Consider the following 24,864-nt stretch of genomic DNA (forward strand, 5'->3'; position numbering starts at 1 on the left):
AAGATGAACATGAGCCTTTAATGTGATGCTGTGGCTAGTAAAGCAAGCAAAACGCTGACTTGCATCCATAGATGCTTCTCAAGCAAATCCCAGGACGTCATTCTCCCCTTGTACTCGGCCTTGGTGAGGCCTCAGCTGGAGTACTCCGTCCAGTTTTGGGCTCCACAATTCAAAAAGGATGTGCAGAAGCTTGAGAGAGTCCAGAGAAGAGCCAAACACAATTAGAGATCAGAAAACAGACCTTATGATGACAGGCTGAGAGCTATGGGACTCTTCAACCTGGAAAAGTGCAGGCTCAGGGGCGATTGGATGGCCACCTATAATTTTATTAGAGGTGTTCACCAGGATCTGGGGGAATGTTTGTTCACCAAAGCACCCCAAGGGATGACAAGGTCAAACGGTTATAAACTCCTCCAGGACCTTCTCAGGCTGGACACAAGGAAGAACTTCTTTACTGTCTGAGACCCCAAGGTCTGGAATAGCCTGCCATTGGAGGTGGTTCAAGCACCTACTTTAAATGGCTTCAAGAGAAATTTAGATGTTTATCCTGCTAGAATCCTATGACCCCAGCTGACTTCCTGCCCCAGGGGCAGGGCACTGGACTCGATGACTTTCCGAAGTCCCTTCCAGCCCTAATGTCTATGAAAAACCACCTCTTCTTACTTATTTGTCCTAGCTATATATCATGTCAACCCAATCCTCCTCTTTGCTATAATACCCATTCTAGCTTTGATGCCCTATGGAACTACTCCCATAACTTGATTAATGCCTTTTTTCCCTATGTCATCTGCAGTACAACAAAATCTTATCTGCTACGTTTCTCTCATTAAAAATTCCCTTAAGACCCACGTCTATTTCAATAAGACACTAGTCAACTGAGACAGGGTTTTTTTCTAAATAACTTATTTGAAATCTATAAACTTTAAAATATATAAGTTCAAATACTTATGCACATGTCTCTGCAACAATAAACCAACCTATCCTTTGATTAAACCCACTTATCCTTTGATTAGTTGTTGCAGTGCCAGAAACCATCATGCACTAACTATATGAGCAGTCTATTATAGTTAACCAGTGTCTTTTCAAAAAAGTTTCTACACAAACTGCTGCCTGTCTTCAATAAAGCTCTTGTGCTTGACAGCTGAGTAATAACATTCTTGACCTTTTTGTATAGTTTTACGCATACTGCTTCCCAAGTTTTGAAAAAAGCTATCAGGGAAAAGAAAGTTTATGGAAACATCTGAGTCATCCTCAGGAGAGGATGAAACTCAGGAGAATCACAACTTTAAGATCGACTGTACAGATCTCTTTCAGGTAATGTACCATATTCACTCAAATATAAGACAATGCCCCCCTCCCCAATCAGCATGGGAGGGGCACTCATCTTAGATTCACATACAAAGTGGGAGGTGGGGCAGGCAGCTGCTGTGGGTCTGACTGTAGCCCTAAGTCTAGGTCGGGGCCAGAGTCAAACCCACAACATCCTCCTTGCCTCCATCTTTTGCTGCCCCCCCCCACCCCTTCCACCCCCCTTACTATTAGACACTGCTTCCCTTTCGCTCCAGCTGGGCTCTGTCTCTGGCACAAAGCATATGGAAACTCTCTGCTCTGCCAGCATATCAGCACTACTGACACTGACATGGCCCAACAAGGGCTAAGCTTCCACATGCTGTGCTCCAGGAGGAAACAGAGTTTCAGTAAGGGAGGTTTAGGTTGGATAGTAAGAAAAATTTTCTCACTAGGAGGGTGGTGAAGCACTGGAACATGTTACCTGAAGAAGTGGTAGAATCTTCATCCTTGGGGAGTTTTAAGATCCAGCTCGACAAAGCCTCAGCTGGAATAATATAGTTGGGGATGGTCATGTTTTGAGCAGGGGTTTAGACTGGATGACCTCCTGAGGTCTGAAAACTGATTGTAGTCTACTTTTCTATGATTCTACAAACAGAGCCTAAGCAGCATCTGAGAGAAAGAAGGTGGTGAGGGGAAGAGGCACAAACTGCAAAGCAGGGGAGGAGGGGCAGAGATTGTGGCAAATGGGGGAGAAGGGCAGAGGCTGTGGGGAGCTGGGGGTTGGAGGGTACAGGTTGCAGAGGGAGTAGGATCTGCAAGGAAAATAAGTATGGGGAAAGAAGAGGGCAAGGGGGGTCACTTGATCCCGCCTCCCACTTCTATTTTCCCTACTGCACCAGTGGGAAGGGGACAAAGTCAAAGCCAGATTCTAATAATTACATTCTATACCCAGAAAATTATAACACATTTATAAACTTTCCATGTATAGAATCTAATTATTGTGGGGGGATCATCTTAAATTCACAGTTGATTTACATTTGAATAAAAATGGTAGTAAATGATAGCAGGAATAGGCTGTTATCTTCATGTAAGCTAACCACTAGGGTGTATATGAGACATATTTTGCCATTGAGTTTTTTGATTATTTGCTAACAACACAGGAATATTGAGACTCAAATATCCTGGCTTACAATTTAGGTTCTAAAGAGAATTTAGTCTGCTAGTTAAAAACCACTTTTGTGAATTGGGAATAATGCCATTTTCTTGCATTGCCGGGGCAGTAAGGCTGTTAACAGACATAAAAAAACTCCAAAATAGCACTTTAGATTTGGTTTCCCCCACAACAAGCCGAGTGCATGCCCAGAAGAGGCAACACATTAGTAGGACCCGGCTCACCCGGCTCACCCAACGTCTGCATAAACCAGGTGCTTTAGTGGGGCTTTTATGTAACAGCTAATCAATCAGCTTTAGATAAAAGCACCAAAAATCACTGATGAAGCACCTGATCTATACAGACACTGCAAAGCCATGTCAAACCAATGCTCTGCTTCTTTCAACAAAGTGTGGGTTTCCGCCTCTCCCCCCATGTCTGATAGTACCTTATGAGATGTAATTCAAGAAATTTGAGATCCTCAAATAGAAGGACTGCATAAACTATTGTTATTACTAAATACTCTTCTAAAAACAAGATGCACATGTACAGAAAAGAGCTACTTAAAAATGTTGAACAAATTCTACTAGTAACCAGAAACTACTCACTACTAATTCGTTTTATTCATTGGGTTCCATTTTGACGGTATCTGAGATAGTGATGTTATAATGTAGGAGAGGAAGCCACATTTTTTACCTTTAAATCATTTTTACCATTTTTTATTTTGTTTTTAAAGCTAATTACCAAGGAGCTATACATCAAATACAGGCAGCGGAATAATGAAAAATAGAAATGAAGTCTGAAATTCAAAGAGAACCTTAAAATTGCATGTGTACTGGAGTTACACAGAACTAATTTGTATATTACAAAATTGAAGAATTAACATGATGGCACAAATAGAACATACTTTTTAATGCATAAAAAGCATGTCCGAAATGGCTGCTGAAGTGATATTGTAAGCAGAGCCAGAGGCATTCAAAAAAGGCTAAAATATTCCTTAAAGTAGTCATGTTTTTGGCCCACTGTGAGTGGACTACTATGAATGTGGCTCTTAATCTAGAAACAACTACTTGAGAGACACATTTTCTTTAAAAGTGTTCTATCTTCAATATGCAAAACAAGCTTTATCCTATTAAACAGGCTATTACATGGCTTTATAAAGTATCTAGAGGACACAGCTCTCCACAGGAGAAAAAATCCCTGTAATGGATGGGACAACTATACTCAAACTTCGCTAGCAACAGCTATGCATAAACAGTTGTCAATGGCACAGCTTCAAAAACAGTATGAACAGTTCAGAAATTGATTGTACACGTTTGTCCTGTAGACTCTGAGCTTTTCCTACTATGTTTTGCCTTCCTCCTCCAGGTTTTATGCGGGACTGAGGGGGGAAATAGTGCCATTAAACAAGGAGAATAAACCTTTCCACACATGAAAAACAACCCTTATTAGACTGTGTTTAAAACTGTTATGACAAAGTGTTTGCCATTTTATTTATTAAAGTTATCATGGTACTATTATGTATGTATATAATACACACTATTTGTATATGCATTTTATTTAAATATATTTAAAACCACTTAAAAACTTGTAAAAACACACTTCTCAAACAAAATAGTTCTGGCGCTGTTCAAAGAAAAATATAATAGAAGGGGAAGTATTAAGCAGAAAAAAGAAAGAAGAGAGGAAGTGCACCATAAAAGTCAAGCCAATGGACGCTGAAGTGGTATCGTCTTCCCCATTCAGAGACTTTCTTAGAGGACACAATTGTAACAACCTTTTATAATCATACCTCTGAGCTAAAATGTATAAGGTCTTTCTTGTCCTTTTGCTAACAATTTTTTCAACTCAGTGAACAAGTGCTGATATCGTTTTATAGTTAAAATTCTGGTGAGCATTAGATTCTCTCTCTCCATATTTTGTAGGAGTCTGTCGAACTCTAAGGGCACATCCCTATGAGTACGCATTTCCTATGGGACAAAAAGCAGCGGAACATACTTGCGTGCTCCAGCATGTGGCAAAGGAACCCAGGTGGGGTAGGAGAGGTTGGAGTCAGCACAGGTATTGACCCCAGCAGCCTTACCTGCAGTCATGGGGGCCTCCTGGGGCAGCAGCAGTGATGAGCCAGCTGCTCAGAGCCTGGCCACCATGTAAAAAAACAAAACGGAACACTACCGTGCTGCAAATTAGCAATGCAGTGCACAAGTGCATGTGCACTGCATGCAGTCTGTGGTACCTCAAACAGCTTTGAGGCATCACAACCTGCATGTGCACACTTGTGGGGATGTGCCCTACCAACTCAAAGCTCTAAGATCAACAGAGTCTTCTTCCCAAGCAAAAGGCATCTGTAATTATCAATTTTACTTGGTAAAGCATCTCAAGTTGTTCATAGGCAAAAAGACTTGATGACCAGACATCACCCAAATACCAGTAATAATCTTTGTGCTGCTTTGTGATTACGAAATTCCAAGGTTTTTATATGCAGAGGTGATGTAAGTACAACTGAATATTGTGACTGCCACAAGACATAGGGGCTGATAGCTCTAAGGTCTGAAAAAATCTACTTACAAAAGTCAGAGAATCTAGAACCTTATATAGGGTAGTAACGAGGTTGGCCTGAGTAGTACCCCCTGGGATGCATCAAAAGTGACTAATGAGGTCCTATTTATTGGGTGGTGCTTTTAAAAATCCCATCCTAAGTACTTCTGGACAAGAAGTAGGCATGTCATGCAGTTTATCTGGAATCCTCCTGATTGCAGCCTGAAAAATTATAAAAAATCTAGGTAAAGTTTATGTGGAGTGAACCGACTTGTAATTGGGGAAAAGAATGCAGGCTGCAGTTAATATTCCAGTTAATCTTCCAGGTATTAAAACTGCAGTTAATATTCTGCATGGGGGCTGCAGAATGCTGACTGTGACTAATATTAACTGCAGCCTACATTCAAATGTGCAACATGCTTTGAGTTATTTGAATGAAAGATGACACAGAATGTAGTGATAAACACCAAACTAAAAAAAGGTGCTATCTAGTTTTCATTTGAAAGCATAAAAATATTTTATTTTTTAAAATTTGCATAAGAACATGCCTGCTAAAGCCAAGATGGTTTTTAAAAAATATATAATTAAACAATCTGTAATGATTGTTAAGCTCACTTCCATCCCAATAGTTTGGTTTACTTTGATTTGTACAATTGAGTTAGATGTCAAATCATAGAAATGTTTATTTTCATATTCTCTAGGTGCAACTACACATGCAATTAATGCAACATGATTAACACTGGAACAGTTTGTGCTGGAGTATGCTGCTCCCAGGCACAACATCTACAAGTGTGCTTGGGACAGCAATGCTTTGAGCTAGGGCAGAGCATCCCTGGGCTGGCAGCAGGCTTGAGGGGTCAGCCCCAGGCTCCAGGTGGCAGTATTGGGCAGCAGAGGGGCTGGCTGCAGTATGAGAGTGCTCAAACTATGAAGCCATGTGGTTGACTCCCTGAGCCTGCTACCAGCCCAGGACTCCTCTGTCCTGGCTCAAAGTGCTGTCTTGTTCACTGTCCACAAGTGCACTGTAAGGCAGTAAACAACTCCGCCATAAGATAGTACCATCCCCAACAGTACTATCTTACAACAGAGTTAATAAATTTCTTGCACCCTAATACTGGTGCATATGAAGATGATGAAGCTTTGCTGTAAAGCCAATTAGTCTACTCCACAGTAAAGCACACATGTAGCACACATGCACCCCTTATAGCCAAATTATTTGTGAAATATATGAAAGCATAATATGTTATGACAGAAAGTAAAAACTACTGTGGAGTATACTGGTAATTTCCCAATACTAAACATATTGACTGTGTGAATATTGAAATATTTGGTGTAGTTCTTAAAACCCTGTTTTTGCTCAGCTTTCATTTTAAAAAGTTTCCAGCCCACAGGGTTGTAGAGAAAAGCTGAAAAATGTGGTCCCTAAAGACTTAAAACCTAGAATAGAAAAAAAAATTTCAAACCGGTTATTTTAAAAATCTTGCGATTGCTGGGGGCTTGTGCGGTGATTTTTCAGTACATGGGATAAACAAAATTACATAAGACTCAATTCTATGCTTCACTTAGCAAAAGGAGCATTGGCGGGGTGTCAGTTGCTACTCCTTAATTCTTAGCAGCTGGTTAAGTTAAAGCTGGAACTGCAACTTCTCTGGTAAAAGCCTTCTGCAAACAGAAAAGGTGACATAGCAAACTCATTCCTATTCCTGACCCTTTATTTGTCTCTTGCTTCCTCCCCCTACCCCTGTGCAAAGGCCTTTTGCTAACACTGGGGAGTGAGGCTCTGGTGAGGAGGCAACTGCAGTAACTGGGGTGGATGGTGTACTGGGCAACAAAGCCTTACTTACACTAGAGGTTCTTCCACACAGAATTTTCCTGGGAGATTCTCTGGTGTGTGTGAGTTCACTTTGCTCTGTACAGGCAATGGAAAACAGAATTAGTTAGCTGAAGAAACTTGGCTATATTTCCTGTCCTTAATAAGCACACGCCATCCATGTATTCTAAAATGGAAGGTGATAAGAATACACTGTTACCCCCACCCAATTATTGTTTTTGGCTCCTGACAGATGTGAATCCCACCCCCACCCCTCAAAAAGCGCACTTGACCAGCAGAGGCAGCACATTAGCAGGGTATTTGGCTCTCTTATCTAATAGCTGATTGAATCAGCTATTAGATAAAAGTGCCAAAAAAGCCCCAGTGAAGCACCTGATCAATACAGATATTGGGTGAGTCAGGTTAAACCAATGCAATGCTTCCTCTAGGCATGCACTTGGTTCAGTGCAGAGATGTGCCAAGTTTGAAGTAAAGTGCTGTTTTGGGGTTGGGGTTATGTCTGTAAACAGCCTTTATTAATGATGTAAAGTTAAAAGACTTTAAAGTTGGGGTCTGTCCTGCCTAATGAATTATTTAAATGATAATGATGTAATCTCTCATAGAGTTTAGAAAACTGTTTTAGGTGAGAGGAATCACAGTTTAAGTTCTCCTTAACACAGGCTTAAAGATACAGATAGAAAAACTTAGAAATGTCCTGATTACACTTAAACTCAGGAGTTGTTGCCAACACATTTTTATAATGCTACAATGAAACGATAGCCTGAAGGTATAAAAAAATAAATAGGTGATGCTCACCTAATGATATGACTCAAGAGAGAAGATCTATATTCCTGTGTTTACTTATATTGTGATTGATGAGTGTTTGTATTCATCGTGGAAATGAAGATGTGTTAAGTATGACAGCGTTTGTATATAGAAGGATTGTTATGAATCAGTAACAGAAAATAACATTAAGAGTCAAGCTGCATGTAACCTTAATCATGATTTTAACTAGTTATTATCTAAATAAAGTATTTCCTTAGGTAATGGAGTTGCTGAATTAAGATGGCTATTCTTTATTGTGTCTTGATTACTATTGTCTTGAAATGTTCTTTGATTTAAAATGGCATAATATTAAGGGCAATTACTGGTATCCCTGTTACACACACATTTACTCTAAATACAACTGTTCATTCATTTTGGTTTCCCACTTTCTAGATCACCACCAGAATGTCATCAAAATAACATCTGATCGATTTAGTAATGCTTTCAAGATGAGCATTTTAACAGACTTTAAGAAATCTCTTATAAATAAATCCAAAATTTAACCACAAACCCTTTCCGGAACTGTTCAGATGTTTTAATTTTCTCTATGTATTTACAAACTACAAGGCTTTTGCAATACAATGATCAAAAAGTTAGCCTTTAAAAAACAGTGTTTGAAGACATCTTAAAAAGCTAAAACCCACCTTTTCAGGTATTCATAACTCTGAACTCTCTGAGTAACTAATCTGAATTTCCTCAATTTTCTCAAGTCCTAAAGGAATATAACTCTGATAAAAATTAAATATAAAAAGGCTTCTATTTTTATGAAAGGTGACTGTATGATGCTCAAAAATAGTTTTTATAGTGAAAAGCAAGTTCAAACATTAATATTATTAAACTGCTATCATGGTATCATAATACACTCAGTGAGAGAGATTCTGACCTGTCATACTAATTTAATTCAGAGTACCCTATGTTTAATAATCAATGAACAGAGACCAGAATGTGGTCCAAAATATTGCAAGGCAGTTGTGCTCTGAGTTACAATATGAAAACATACATACAAGTCCACTGCATCCACAGGGATTTTGCAAAATCTTTGCCCCATTGATTCAATGGGAAGTTTGCCATTAAATATAATGGGGTCAGGATTTTACTACACGCATTAAATAAAACAAGACAGATGTTCTATTGCAAACTTTCTAAATCCAAATAAGAAACAAAGAATGATAGAAATACAAGTATTTCATTTTAATGGACTAATAACCCCCCATACCCTTCCTACCCCCTCAACTGATGTACAAAAAACACATTTACCTTCCTCAATTAACACTGTGCCTAGATCAGAAAGGGACTATAGTTTCTTCATGGCACAAACAAATGGGTATTAACTGTCCATAAATGCCTTAAGTTGTAAATCAGAAGGAGGTTTCTAACCAGCAAAGGAATGTGATTGTAGAACGGCCTTCTACTGGAAAGTAAAAGCAAATATGATTTTTTCACTGGTAAAAGGAAAAACAAATCTGACTAGTCTTAAGATAGAATTTGACAAATTTATGGAAGGGATAATATAATGTAGTTTGCTGTTATAAAAAGAGATAGGCTTTAATAATCCAAGAGGTCCTTTTTAATTCATGATTCTGTTTCCCTGAGAAACCTCACCAAAGACTTTCAATGGCAATAATAAATCTGGTAGATCATGATATCCTCAGTTAAATTTCTGGTTTCTATTTACTTGGACTTGCACCTAATTACAGTTCTATCCTTCAGCCTTTCCAGATGTATAACTTCTGTTGGCATCAACAGGAGTTTTAGCTTGCAAATGGTGAAAGTCAGATTTTCTTTAATTAAGGATTGTATGTTAACATTATTTATACATCAGAAGCATGTCACACCAAATGGCAATTGCTTCCTAAGAAACTTTCATACTTCCAGAAATCAAGTTACATTAAGAGCCTCTCTACACATGCAGGTAAAGGTGCAATGGGAACTAGTGTTAGATCCACACAATCGCATCTCCTATCATGCCATACATGCATGGCAGAAAGCATAATTGTGGGATCATAAATTGGATACCATCACACCTTATCTCTGGGAAGTCTCTCAGCTGACACTCCATCAGGTCGAGATCACCGCAGCTACAGTCTCCCCTCTGTCAGGGTGCATAGGGTTCCCCTATGGCTGGCAGCCCTGTCAGCTGGGAGCGCACAGGCTTAGGGGTGCACATGGCCTGCCATCCCAGCTGGGACCTCCGATCAGATGATGGGGGTCTCAGCCACAGGGGTCCCCAGCCACACGTTCAATTAATCGTGTGATAGGAAGCAACTACTAAGTTATTACACATAGTTTGTGTAATAACTTTGTAGCTTATTCCTCTTTGTATCACTATTAATTGATTGAACATGTGGCTGAGTGACCACTTTAGGTGTGATTAACTGGTTAACTAATCATGCCTAACATGTAAATGGGACCTCAATAAGACACCTTAGCAAAGTCACAAGAAAAACAAATCAATATTAAAAAGCCATAGATTGTCTTGCTGCAATATTGTTATTAGTTATTAAAATACTAAATGTACAGCCTTATAAAGACTAGGAGAAATGCAAAGGGACACAAGAACCTGCTTCTTGGCAGGGTAGAGTATGTTGAGTATAATGCTGCTATTACCAGGCTGCTACCATTATCCAAACTAGTGAGTTCGTAGCTGCCTTGTGCACTTCTGCTTTACTATATTGTCACTCTGGTAACTGAAATCTATGTATTACTTAACTATAAGACAAGAAGCAACATATGAATACAAATTGTTTAAATTTATGCTGATAACTGTACTCTACAAAATTTCTTTGGCTAATTAATTGATGTAGCCTTCATGAATTTCCTAGTATATCAAGCATTAATTTATGCTAGACAAAGGTGTGGCTGATGGTCTTATTGATATTGTAGCTTTTGATTGGCTGGGCCTTCTGCTTGCCCAATGGAACAAAAGGAAACATATTTGCTATTTAGGATTTATAATTTGATCCAATTCTTACCAAGTACTTACAGAAAACCCATCAATGAGCATTTAATAGATTAAAATAAAGCATTTTTTAATGTTTTAGTTTGCTTGGAAATGTTTATTTTGTAGGCTTTTTCTGAATCCTTAATAGTTGCTATTCATATCTAATATGCTAGTTTAGATCCATTAGTTGGCAAGGCAGAATTGAGGGTTCTTGGAATATTCTGTTATTAATTTGCAACACTCACTGATATCAAGTTAAAAAGCTCTAGAAGACAATAATTTGAAGCATATCCTTTGAAGTCATCAATTCTTGTGCTGCCTGAGCATAGTGATTTTGGTATTTTCACAGAAACACTATAGAAGCAAACAAGTTAAAGATGAAGACATTCATTCAGGAAACAATGTTTTTATAGTTCGTGTTTCAATAAACGAAACAAGTATATATTAAGCCACTAAAGCTAACAGTAAGTATTGTTCTGCTTTAAAAATGTACAATGTCATATAAGACAATAATGCTGAAAAAGAATAAAATTGCACAGCAATGAAATGTTTTTTTGGCAGGAACATCTATTTAATTACCTCCTCTCAAAGAGACCCCCAAGTACCAGAATACTGCACGTATGCTCCTCTGAGATCAGTAAAACATTGGACGCTCTGTCTTTTGTAAAGCATCAGGAAAGTTTCATTTGCTGGTCCTGAAACATCTTATTACTTAGTGAATTCAACTGAAGCTGAGAGATTGCAAAAAAATGATACCAGGTTCAGAGTAAATGTATTCGTGTGCCATCGCACAGGTGTTTTGACTTAAAGTTTATATAAAAAATATCTCCCTCTGCTGCAGTAAGAAGTTACTGCTGAAATGATAAACTTCTGAGGTCAGTCTATCTCAAGCAAAAGTTTCCTATCAAATGACTCTGAATTTCAACATAATAGATCATTTTTAATTTGTTCTATAGATCCAGAGATAACTATATTACAAAAGCTCAAGAATTGTGTCAATGATTTGGAAGAAAGGCCTTAAGTGAACTAAAAATAATAGGTTTTGTGTTGTTGTTTAGGGTTTTTTGTACTTTACAACAATAAGTGTTACTAGGCCATTTTACTAGCTGCCATAAATCTTTCAAAAACATTAACTGCAATCACAGGATTTTATGTAGCACATGTGTTGTACACCTGTGGGTTTTTGACAAGGGATGAGAGGAGATATGACTTAAAGAATCACTGTAGTATGTAGTACAATAATAAGATTCAGGTGCTGAACAACTGATGTTTGAAATGTCCAATCTTCAATACAATTTTGAGGAAGAAAAAAGGACTGCCTCCAAGGAATGCAACCTATAATTTACTATAAAATGAAAATATGGCATTACTACTAAAACAGCAACCTGCAAGTGGGAGGTATTTATGATCTAAAGTAAGATTTACTACAAAATCTTAATTTCATTGAACAATAAATTTGTTTCCTGTCACACTTGGAACAAGCCAAATTCCTAGTCAGTATATTTACGTTTTCACTGGTCTTTGAGTAGTTACCACTTATGTGGTATGAGGTTTATATGAAAGGAACACTCAGTGCAACAACATTTTGTTCTTGCTTTGCTAAGTGACATATCTTACATGCTGGAGACGCACCTGGTCTAACAGATTAAACACAGGGGCCTAGGAACTGAGCGAGTTCTGGGTTCCTTTGCTAAGCCTGTCATTGATTTAATCTTTGATCTTGGTTCTTTCTTTGCTTTTGTATGAATTGATTCAATCTCAAGAAATTGTGCCATTTGTGCCTTTTATGTTGGATAATTAATAGCCAAAAAATAATGGTTAATATTAGTTAAAATGATACTGGCAGTACTAGCAAAAACCTAGCACTTCCCTGTGTTAGGTGGATTTATTTTTGTACATTTAAAAGCCTGATACAGAAAGAAAGCATTAAAATCTCAGGCAGCTTGTGTCCTTCTTGTTCTTCCAAGGAACCCAGGAGAACGAAGACAACAGTAGAAGGAATAACCAGGCCACAGAAAAGGCAAGCTTTTGCTCACATACATACACTCCTCATCCCATCCACAAGACCAAGGGGAGGCAAAGAATAGGATAATACACACAAAGAATACAAAAAAACATCTGCAGAACGCAAATTTAGGATTAAGAAGCCAGTCCATGAAAAAACAATTTGTTCTACCCACTCTTATTGGAAGGGGACAAATTCAATTTTCAGGTGAAAGTGACACAGAATGACAATGTTGCTCTATTAGGAACACAAACAACTTCATTTATATCTCAAAATGTATAGTTTTTTATTGTAATCAATAATCCTTAAAATGATCAAAACAAACATTTGGGAGGGGGAAACTGATTTTTTTCTCTCAGTTTTTTTTAACACCACCCACTCACATAACATCCAAGTGCGTTTTCAGTTTGTAATGTATCCAAAACACAGGATACCAGCCTAAAAGTAACGGGTTTATTTATTTTCATGGTTTCCAAGTCCTTGCAGTACACACATGTACAGGTTTTCAAGTTTCTCTCTACCACTGTTAGGAGTAAACCTTCATTTTTTTAATAGTTGAAATTAACATTCTTATGCAACCATTTGTTTCTAGTAGCTGGTGCATTAGCAAAGACATCAGAGATCACAAGACCTCGTAATGTAAGACCCTTTACAAAGTTCAGTGAATGTTTCTTTCAAGTGTCATATGTGCTCCTGAAGAGTGAACTGTATTCCCAAAAGGTTGTACTTATACTTCTAAAATAAGTCATGGGGATCAACACTGGTCCTTCTGTGGACAATGGACAAAGAGCCTGTGCCTAGGAAGAGGGCCATGGAAGCCAGCAGAAGGGAGAGTATTACAGCCAGTCAGAACTAGGGGACATTTAAGAGCACGTGCGTCTAACGAATTTGAATCCAGACACACCGCATGGTAAGTGTCAAGCAAGGATGTGTTCTACCAAGCCTGTGAAAGCTGGCAATACTGAAAATTAAGAGAGTTCCACCAAATCCAAAGGACCTATACTGATTTACAACACACAAAGCTATTTTTTTTATTGGAAACTGAGATCAGTTAAGGCAGAAAGGGACTGATGTTCCTTTGGATTTATACAACATGAAATCAGAACCTAAGCCAAAACTCTACTATAGCAGAGCTTTCCAAACGCTTATACCTATACCACAGTACATAACAGAAGCTTGAAAAACAGAAGAAAAAAAAATCTGCATTCTAAAATCCAAAACATTTTTGGAAATTAAATATCTTTCCAAAAGACTCTTCTTGCTGTAAAATAAGTATTAACGTATTTTTGGTTAATTCAGATTTGTAAAGTTCTTTTTTTCCTCCTTTTTTTTCTGAGTAAGACCTAAAAACTCAAATTTTAAACCACATAAACCTGATAAATGATTTCTTGAAGTATGAATAAAATTGCAGTTCTTCCCATACCCACATATGCTTTCACCTAGAGATGTAGATAACATTCAAGGCCCTCATGAAAGCAATAGTTGAGTCATTTGTACCATGTATTTTGTCCCTGAATCAAGAGTGAAATTAAATCTTTCAGGGGTCTGACAACACCTGTTTTTGATTTAGGGTAAACCTTTTTTTCCTGTGTAAACAGAGCTCTTGGTTAATGCTCACCTTAAATCATAAATTTATCACACAAATAATTGTAAAACACTCGGTTTTTTTAAAATAAAATAATATATTTACTGAGAAATCATTCATGGCACTTCTGAGTAGAGCAACATATGAGTTACCTAGAAATTTGTTTTTGTTGCCACACAAATACATGCAAACTTAAAAAACACAATCCTGGCACATCTTGATTTATTTAAGATGGGTAATGATGTCCAATCTTAAAACATACTGTGTACTCTTGGCATTTAATGAATAAACACCAAACCTGGTGATGGTTTAGTACCATCACTGAGGAGAATTATAATTTAACATGACAAAGCCTCCCAATAACACAATCCATCCTTCAGTGTTCCTTTCATATGTCCTCTGTTTCTGGACTGTGTAATATGCTGGAAAGAACACCTTGTAAGCATCATGTAGGAGGAGTAACATGTACAATTGCATTAGTCTTTGCACAAACTGACTTATTGCTCTCCTGGCGACCGTAGATGAGTATCAGCATTAGTGTGTTCATGGGTTTTTTCCCCCTTCAACCTGGTGCAGCTGCGAATTTTTCAGTTGATATTACATTAGCATTTTTCATCTACTTCATTTGGCAAATACTATAATTTATAACTTAAGCACTCCTGGAATGCATCGTCTCTCTTTGCCTATAAACATACTGTAGGATGATTTATTGAAAGATCAAACTTCTTTTGCTTACCTTTTATCAAACAGTTGCTTATGATCTAATCTAAACCCCAAATCATCTTTCTGGTATACAGAATCTAGCAAAACCAAAATCAAAAGATGCTGAACTAAGCATACCCCTGCAGTAAAAAGCATCCCCAGAGATGCCTCTCCAGCTCTGCAGTTGTCAAAATTTTGATGTAATAATCTTGTTCTTGGCCAAGCAAAAATTTTGAACAGCATGAAGTAATATTCTTGCCACTAAACAGAAAGGCACAACATTATCATTAGTCCTCAGCCCCATTCTTCAGACTAATTACCAAATTACCCTGACATCTGATTGAAAGTGACGTAGCCTTCTAGCAGCATGGCAGGTCCCATAATATTGTCCAAAGTGCATGGCAAGAATAATGGATTTATTTTATGGAAAAATTATATTCCAGAGGATTGGGGCATCTAATATTCTGAGCCACATCCCTGGACAACTAAGAATTTATGTAATACATGACCACAGGAAATGGACCATCCTGCCTTAAGTATGCTCACAATACAAGTCATAAAGGAAAAACTAAACATGGGAAATATCAGCCAATTCCTAAAGAAATAACTAGCCATCAAGAATATCCACTATGGTGGATATAAGTAACTGAACTGTGATCCAGTGAATAAACATTCATCCAGTCAAATTAGACAAACAAAGACCTCTGCTTCATTCTAATCAACACTACATTAGTTCAACAAAATTCCACATACTTATCACCGATGCAATATCTGATTTGATCTGCATTACGTAACTGATTGACACTTTAGGTCTGGATCCTTTTGTCAGTTGACCTTCTGTATATACACCACAGACACAGGCCCAGAAACAAATAATTTGGCAGACAGTATCTATAAAGATCTGTAGAACATAACACTTATTAAGTAAACTCTTTGAGTACATTGACTTAAAAGGTGAAATTTAGAGACAAGACTTTTCTAAGCATCCTGTTATACTACAAATTTTAAATTGCCAAAGGTTTAACGTCCAGACAAACTATACTTCAGATGCAGCCACATACAACTTCTCATCTGAAACGTTCATCTGCAGTTTCTCATGAATAGTTCTTAAACATAGATCCACTGTCACTACTATAAAAAAGATCATCAGTCTGAAAATAAACACTAAAATATAAGATTTTACTTGTCAGATAATTTCCTTCTTTGGGTATAAATAAGAATTCTCACTATAACAAGGCAAGAAGGAACAACAAGTGTGAACTAGGTCTTGCTAACTTACAAAAAACTCTTCTTCTTTGGCAATCCCTCACAATCAAGGATGACTGTCTTCCATGATTATCTTATCTGTGGGTCCAAAGATGTCTGATGAGGCTGATCCAAGACTGATAGACCATTGTTGCAACTTAGGCATGTGTTTCTGTGCAGGATGCTTGGCTTTAGATTATTGATTTGGTCTTCGAAATGCTGTTTCTGCCGCTGCAGCTTTTCTGTTTCCTGTTACTGTAAGGTTTCAAGGTACTGAGTTCCTTGCAGCAGACTCTTCCTCCATTGAGATGGTCCTGGGCAATAGTCTCCCATGAGTTCATGTTGATGTTGCACTTTTTCAAGTTGGCCTTGAGGACATCCTTGAAAGTGCTTTCTCTGCCCTTCCCTTAAATGTACGCCTTGACTGAGATGGGAGAATAAAACTTGCTTTGGGCATCTGGAGTCGGATATCTGGATGATGTGATCAGCCTTGCAAGAGGATGCTAATGTTGGTGCATCCATCTTCCCACTAGATTTGAAAAATCTTCTGCAGGCAGCATTGATAGTACTTTCTCCAATGACCTAAGGCGTCTCCTGTACATTGTCCACATCTCAGGTCTGTACATTAAGGTGGAGTTTAAACCTGCTTGATAAACCATAAGCTTAGTTTCCGATCTCATGTCATGATTTTTTAATACTGTTTCCTCAAACTGCACTTGCACGTTTGAGGCAATGTTGGATTTCTTTGTTGATGTCAGCCTTCTGCAAGAGATGGCTTCCAAGTTACGGAAAATAGTGCTCTCCAGTGTCTCACCATGGATCTGGATTACCAGAGCTGAGGACTGCTTATTAAACCTTGTTGATGGAGGACCTTAGTCTTTTGAATGTTAAGTGTCAGTCCCATTTTCTTGTATGCCTTATTATAAATGTCAACGATTGCCTGAAGGTCTGCTTCTGAGTGAGCACAGACTAAAGCATCATGAGCATACTGGAGCTTAATGATTGAGGTCTGGGGGGGGCTCGGTTTTGGTTCAGTCAGCTGAGATTAAATATCTTATCAGCCATTTGGCTCTACTCTGACTGGAAGTTTGGTGATGATCAGATGTAGCATCATGGTAAGGAATATTGACAGCAGTGTTGGAGTGATGACATGGCCTTGCTTAACTCCTGTTTTAACTTCAAACAGATCTGCAATAGATCCATTATTGAGAACTGCTGTTCACATACTGTCATGGAGCAGGCAAAGAGTGGTGACTAATTTCAGTGTGCATCCATACTTCAGAAGGATCCTCCACAGTACTTCTTGGTTGACAGAGTTGAAGGCTTTCATGAGGTGAAAGAAGGCCATGTAGAGACATTTATGTTGTTCGCAGTGTTTTTCCTCCAGCTGGAGAGCTGTTGAGATCATGTCATGTATTCCCCCTCATGCTCTCTAAATCCACAGTGAAATTATAGCAGGAGCTCTTCAGCAAGTGAAAGGACATGATTCATGTGGGTTCTTGCAGCGATCCTTCCTGAGGTGGACAGCTAACTTATACAAAAAAATAGGCCAACAAGAGACCAACAAGTGGAAGAAACAGAAAGCATTACCAAATCTTATCTGTTGTGGTAAACAGATCCTAGTACTTAAATGCCTTTTGCTCATATGTACCATGCAAACATACCTCCACAGATTTGTCATGAAAAAAGTAAAGAAAAAAAACACTAAGATCAGTGAGGGGAAAGGACCTGATGCAGACTAAAGAACAATGACTTTTCTTCAAAACTTTACTTCATTTTAAAACTGCTATCAACCTAGCAAAAACAACCCATAATTCTATGCTACCACACAGAAAGCAATCATGTATCACTGTATATTTACAACTGTTAAAATGCCCACCTGCATTCTCCTAATCTTCTTGAAGAGACCAGTACAGTGAAGCCTTGTTTCTCCACTTGAAGAATTCTACCTTAGACGCCAGGAGCAAAATTCAAACCTGGGATAAAAAAGTACCACTCCACTGACCTTACTTAAGTTTTGCTCATTTAAGATGCCCCCCACCAAGCTAAGGGGGAGGCAGTTGTGGTATTAAAGAGTTTTCCTACTAGAGTAAACAGTATCAGATCTTAATTACCGTAGATGGAAAATGTCCACTTTTAAATGGTACACCTATGAACTGGCATTTAGACTACAGCTATGAATAGTCATTAATTTACCAGAAATTTCCACTGCTAAAAATGCAGGCATTAGGCCTGCTACTACCCCTACTCCCTCCTGTTCCAGTCACCTTCTCAAGACTAGGGTGATCGACAAAAGTAGCATTTTTGGCACTTACAGACAGGTTGAAATTCTATTATCCCTGCACTGTGGCCGTGTCTACATGAGACACTGACTGTGCAGTTGTTACTATGCAGTCATTTAATATTTACATACACAAGTACTAAATAACTGTGTGGTAACTGGCATTATTGTGCAGTAGCATCCCAGCACAGCTTCCTGGTGATGCTGATTGAGCAGTAGCTTGTTACTACTGTGCAGTAGCGCCACATCAGTTTCATGCCACACGGCACTACTGCACAGTAGTAACAAGCTACTAAGCAGTAAGCATCTCAGGTACACGTGGCCTGTGAACACATAAGCATATTCATGCAGCACATATGTAGAAGACTATGCACTGCCTACATACATATCTGCTCCTGTATATGGGTCCACTGTGGATAGGAAAATATACCCAAATCATGAAAATGCAGCCAGCAAAAACCCATGACTAATGGGTATTATAGGAGGAGAGCATCCTTCCCATATTTTAGCCCCAAGCATTGAATGTTAAGGGCACTTGTCCAGGATGTTGAGGGCACCGTCCAGAAAGCAGGAGATCCAGGTTCTAGTCCCTCTTCACCCAGAGTGTGGTTGAACTTGTGCCTAACTCACCACCATGGTACTTTAACCACCACACTACAGATTAGGGAGATATGTGGGGCCCAAAAGAAGAAAACAAACTGCAGAGTATATTCCTCAGTGAAATGGCTCCTTCCCTAAAAGTCAGCAAGCCCCCACACTGGATTCTAGCTAGAACCTTGGCTGAAACTTCCCCACTGCTCTACATCTATATATTAAAAGCAATGTGCAGTGGCTCAGCTTTAAGAAAAGCACTGGAAAGACTGTATGTCTGATTTGTGGCATGGTGGTTAAAGCACTGTGGGGGTCCTCCCACCACCTCTTTCCGAAGATGTACCTCAGGTATGCACATTCATAGTTGCATGTTCACAACCAGTGCAAAGCTGACTGATCATGCTCAGTTGATGTGTACATGTTTATACATACACAATTGCAGGGTTAACAGAATTGCAACCTATGTGTAAATGCCAAAAACACAATTTCTAGAAAACTACCATTTTTAGCACACAGAAGTTAACAGATTTCCATTCACAGTCTCTAGCATGGTGGACTTTTAAATATATACACAGTTGAGAATAAATACCATTAAAATGGGACAATTAACACCTGCAGTAATTCCATTTACATTCTAAATATAGGGAATGTGGACAATATCACCCTAAAAGTAAGCTTGCAGTGCACTAAGTGTATATCCACCTACTGAAAATGTCTTACACCCAGGTTACCTACATATTCCTGAAAACTATATTATTATGTACTGCATTTTATAACATATCTTTTTTTTAAAAGGCATATTCTGACAGAAAAGAAATGTGAAATATCTTCAATAAATTATATACACATTTTGTTTATCTTATCCTTAATTTAAATCAAAGCATCTAAAAATTCAGTGTTAATGTGTTACAAGGCTGGCATTAAAATAACTGCTGTGAAAGATTTATTAAAATGATGAATATTTTCAAAACATTTTCACATGTTTATATTATTTTGTTAATAATGGGCACAAATTCAGGCAGTTTATCACTGTCATTTTAAATAGCTTTTGCATTCGAACTAGTTATAAATATGCATCCATAGATGTTGAGGTATTCACTAAACTTTGCATATGTATTCATATAATGCTGACTTATGCAGATTGTATACATCTTACTATGGTTTTTTTATATGCATTTACTTACCAACAGTATCACACGGTTCATCTTTATGTACACAGAAATCCTTCCTAGAATTGGGGGAAAAAAGACAGTTTTTAAGCAAGCCAAGCTATCAAATCAGCAATGATTGTGCAACCCATTTGAAAATAACGTATGGCTATAAACTAACTACAAAACTCCATCATTTCAACAAAGAACATGGTGAAGCAAAGGCCAGGATTAACTATAATGCTTTAGCATTGGTTCATTCACTAAGTGGATGTGGGGTTAATCAGGTGACAAAAATGTACCTCACATTTAAATTACATGGGTCATAGGTCTTGGTGATTTCTCTGTTCTGAAATTACTTGAAATTACCATAAAGTCAGCATTATGAAATTCAACTTTTTTTTTCGCTTTTTATTCTAAGAGAAAGCATCATTAATACTTATAAACAGAAGGCAGAGCACAATTTGCTTTAATACTGCTGGAAATAATATTTTTGCTCAAGAGAAAAGATAAACTAATTAGAATGATACATAATATGGAAATATGCTGGAAAATAACCTGTGCTAATGCTAACTTCTAATGCTATTGCAGTTTTCCCATGAAAAAGCTGCCTTAGGCAGCTAAATACCTATTCTGTTGTAGATGTATCCATAAGGTCAGGGACAGAGCTTGCATTTGTCCTGGGACCAGTTGTGCCTGTGTCTGTCCTGAAACAAAAGCATTCCTGAGATAGCTGTGTATGCATCACCCCTCCAATCAGGTTTTAGTGAGAATCTGAATGCACAGCTGCTTTTCTACCATTAAGTGAGGGAATCCGGAGACAACCATTCAAACATACTGGGTGTGTCTACACAAGACACTACATCACCATAGCAACAAGGTGATGCAGCTTGTTGCTACGGCAGTGTAACATAGGCAGGTACTAACCATGATGCTGTTGCTACTATGCAGTAGGTCATTGCTACTGCACAGTAGAGTAAAAATGACCCAAAAATGATCTCAGCAATTACTAATTAGGTACGTAGTAAAGCATAAGCATCTACACATGTGATGCTATTAGGCTGGAGTACACTAATTACTAACTACACTGTAGGATAGTACTGCCCAACACAAGTACTATCCTAAGGCAGAGTTATTTACTCTGCTGCAACACATGTATAGATGCTGACTGGGGCACCTGGGGCATGAGGGTGCTTCAGTGCGGGGATGTCTGTCAGTTAACTGGACAGTGAAGCAACCTCGTGCCCCAGCCAGCCCCCTTCACAGCATGTTAAGCTAGGTCAGAGCAGCACCAGACTGGCAGGCTGACCCCCAGGGCACAATGCCAGCCAGGGCTGCTCTGCCTCAGCTCAATGTACTGCGGCCCTGGGTGCATGTGTAACTGCTGCACCCAGAAGCAATCAATTCAGTCCTCCACTGAAACTCCACTTCAAAAGGTTAATATGTTATGATATTGTGTTATATATTCCAGTAGCCAAAGATAATTTTCTTTTGTTTTGCTTACATTTGATCAAAAATGTCCACTTGTATGTACAATGGTATTCAGTGTTAGTGTGAGAAAGGAAAGTAACTGTTCCGCATTATTTTTACAAATAAAGCAAAACTAAATATAATATTCTTATTTTACACTAATGTAGAACACTCCCTCATAGGTGATTTGGATCCAACAGCAAATTTCCTGGAGCACCACTGTGAAAATACAATGACTCACTACATGTCAAAAAAAGGCAATGTAACCACTTCCTGGCACATGCCCATGATGCATCCAGTGCTACCTGGGACTGCCCACCTCATTCGGGTGGCTATGTTACATTTGTTCATGACTTGGGACACACCATGGGCATGACTGAATAGAAAGGTGTTTTCACGGTATTTTCTCTTCCTAACAAGAACCAGCATAACCAGGACATGTCCCAAGAGCCTTGTTGCACAGGTTTCAGACACTTAAGACAGCCAGTGCCACTAGAAAAATGGAGTGGTAAATAAAGAATGATGGATTATGGTTTTCTAGTCATCTGCGAGGTAAATTATCATTCGAACGGTGTAATAATAGCAGAAAATACATGAAAAGATACAAAATAAAGTGATAAACTCTCATATTCCATTTAAATAAGTTCGAGTTAAAAGTAAAAATGGCAAAGTTTATTTTGTTTTGCTTTATTTTCTTCCCAAACTTGCACTGAGTTTTAAAAGAAGCCATGCCTTATGCTATGTCACATGAGAGTTACTGGGTTGTTAAGCAACATGACAAAACTAGTGGAAATATGGCACCTATGCTGAAGTAAATAAATGTGTATGTAGAAAGTAAGTTCTCAGTCATATACCACTATCATGAATGTTAACTAGCGTTATACACAGGAAAAAGGGGAAAGTGTACACTTTCATTTAACAGAGACAAAAGAACACTGGCCTTTTAATGTCCAAAAGACTTTTTCATTTACTGAATAGTTTTGTTCTCAGATAAATACAGTTGGCTTTCCCCGCTTCTTGGCTGATTCAGGCTATGGATAAATTATACATTGTAGAGTTTTATTATGGGTGTTTGGGGAAATGGTACTGCTATATCTTGGCAATAGGGAAGTATATTAATTGCTCTTAGTTCCTGATTTACATTGAAAAAAGAATGCATTACATCTCTTAATTTCCAAGAATGAGGATACATTACATACTAGGCCCCTTTGTAAAGATTTATGCTGCCCTAGCTATACCTATAAATGACTCATTTGGCCATTTTTTTCTGCTTCCTCCAGGATAATTTCAGAAACATCATTATGATACATCTATATTCTACATATGTGTTGTCAGCACTCAAACAGACCTATATGAACACAAAATAAAATTTTAATTTCTATCTGTTACATGCAGACACAAAGATCCCAAATATCTTATGGTAAGATAAGAATGGTAACACAAAATGCACTGGGAGGCCCTAGGAATAGATTTCATGGACATTTCATAGATTTCATAAACATTAGGGCTGGAAGGGACCTTGGAAAGTTATCGAGTCCAGCCCCCTGCCCAAAGGGCAGGAAGTCAGCTGGGATCACAGGATCCCAGCAAGATAAGCATCTAATTTTCTCTAGAAGGTGTTCAATGTAGGTGCTTGAACCACCTCCGATGGCAGACTGTTCCAGACCTTGGGGGCTCAGACAGTAAAGAAATTCTTCGTTATGTCCAGCCTGAAACGGTCCTGCAGTAGTTTATAACTGTTTGACCTCGCCATCCCTTGGGGAGCTCTGGTGAACAAACGTTCCCCCAGATACTGGTGATCACCCCTGATAAACTTATAGGTGGCCATCAGATCACCCCTGAGCCTATGCTTCTCCAGGCTAAAGAGCCCCATGGCTCTCAGTCTGTCATTGTAAGGTCTGTTTTCCTGACCTCTGATCATGCACGTGGCTCTTCTCTGGACTCTCTCAAGCTTCTCCACATCCTTTTTGAATTGTGGGGCCCAAAACTGGATGCAGGACTCCAGCTGAGGCCTCACCAAGGCTGAGTACAAGGGGAGAATGATGTCCTGGGATTTGCTTGAGAAGCATCTTTAGATGCAAGCCAGCATTTTGGTCACTTTACTAGCCACAGCATCACATTGAAGGCTCATGTTCATCTTGTGGTCAATGATGACCGCCCCCCCCAAGTCTCTTTCTTCTGTAGTGCTAGCCAAGGTGGAGAAACTTGCATTTTTCAGTGCTAAACAGCATCAGATTCTCGTCCGCCCATTTGCTGAGCTTGTCCAGGTCAGCCTGGATCGTCCTCCTGTCTGCAGGTGTGGATGCTTTGCCCCAAAGTTTGGTGTCATCGGCGAACTTGGCCAGTCCACTTCTGACTCCAAAGTTCACAACATTAATGAAGATGTTGAACAATATGGGTCCAAGGACAGAGCCTTGGGGGACCCCACTGGTCACACGGCACCATGACGATTGACTTCCATCAATTACCACCCTCTGGGTCTGACCACGGAGCCAATTTCCCAGCCAGTGGATCGTGGTGGACCTAAGGCCACAATTGGCCAGTTTTGCCAAGAGGTGATCATAGGATAACAGATCAAAGGCTTTTTTGAAGTCAGGATATATGACATCAATCTCTTCTCCCATGTCCAGGTGATAGGTCACCTGGTTGTAGGAAATGAGATTGGTCAAGCAAGACCTGTAGGGGGGGCCTACAGAGGGGCTGTCAGGAAAGCGAAGGCAGACATAGAGCTAGGACTAGTGTCCAAGATCAAGGATAATAAAAAGTCCTTTTTCAAATACATAGGGAGGATGAAGAAGGCACCAGGTAATGTGAGGCCCCTGCAAGGTATGCTGGGCAATCTGGTGGTTGCGCCAGAGGAGAAAGCGGAACTCTTTAACCAACTCTTCATGTCCGTTTTCTTGTGCAGGGACTGGGACTTCCCCGCTGGGATGCCAGATGGACTCGAGAGGAATGCCTCCAGACCTCAGGTTGGGGAGGACCGGGTTAGAGAGTTTCTGGAGGGTCTGGACATGTTCAAGTCAGCGGGTCCAGATGCTCTCCACCCCAGGGTGTTGAGGGAGCTACCTAAGGTTATTGCAGGGCCCTTGGCGTGGCTCTACGAGCGCTCATAGTGCCAGATGACTGGAAGATAGCTAATGTGGTCCCCATCTTCAAAAAAGGGAAGAGGGAGGACCCGGGCAACTATAGGCCCGTCAGTCTTACCTCTATCCTTGGGAAACTCTTTGAGAAAATCCTCAAGGAGCACATCTGTGATGGGCTGGCTTCAGGGATGATGCTCAAG

At 39.1% G+C, this 24,864-nt stretch overlaps 1 protein-coding gene across 2 annotated transcripts in view; it reads right to left on the minus strand.

Moving 5' to 3' along the window:
• ADAMTS19 (ADAM metallopeptidase with thrombospondin type 1 motif 19) overlaps positions 1-24,864 on the minus strand; it is a 258,326-nt gene that overhangs the window by 159,046 nt on the left and 74,416 nt on the right. For both annotated transcript variants that reach the window (XM_019555261.1, XM_019555262.1), the window contains exon 7: positions 20,148-20,191. In XM_019555261.1, coding sequence (XP_019410806.1) covers positions 20,148-20,191 — 44 coding nt within the window. The remainder of the gene's footprint in view (positions 1-20,147; positions 20,192-24,864) is intronic.

This window comes from Crocodylus porosus, unplaced genomic scaffold (assembly GCF_001723895.1).
Source record: "Crocodylus porosus isolate Cpor-Errol unplaced genomic scaffold, CroPor_comp1, whole genome shotgun sequence".
NCBI lineage: Eukaryota > Metazoa > Chordata > Crocodylia > Crocodylidae > Crocodylus > Crocodylus porosus.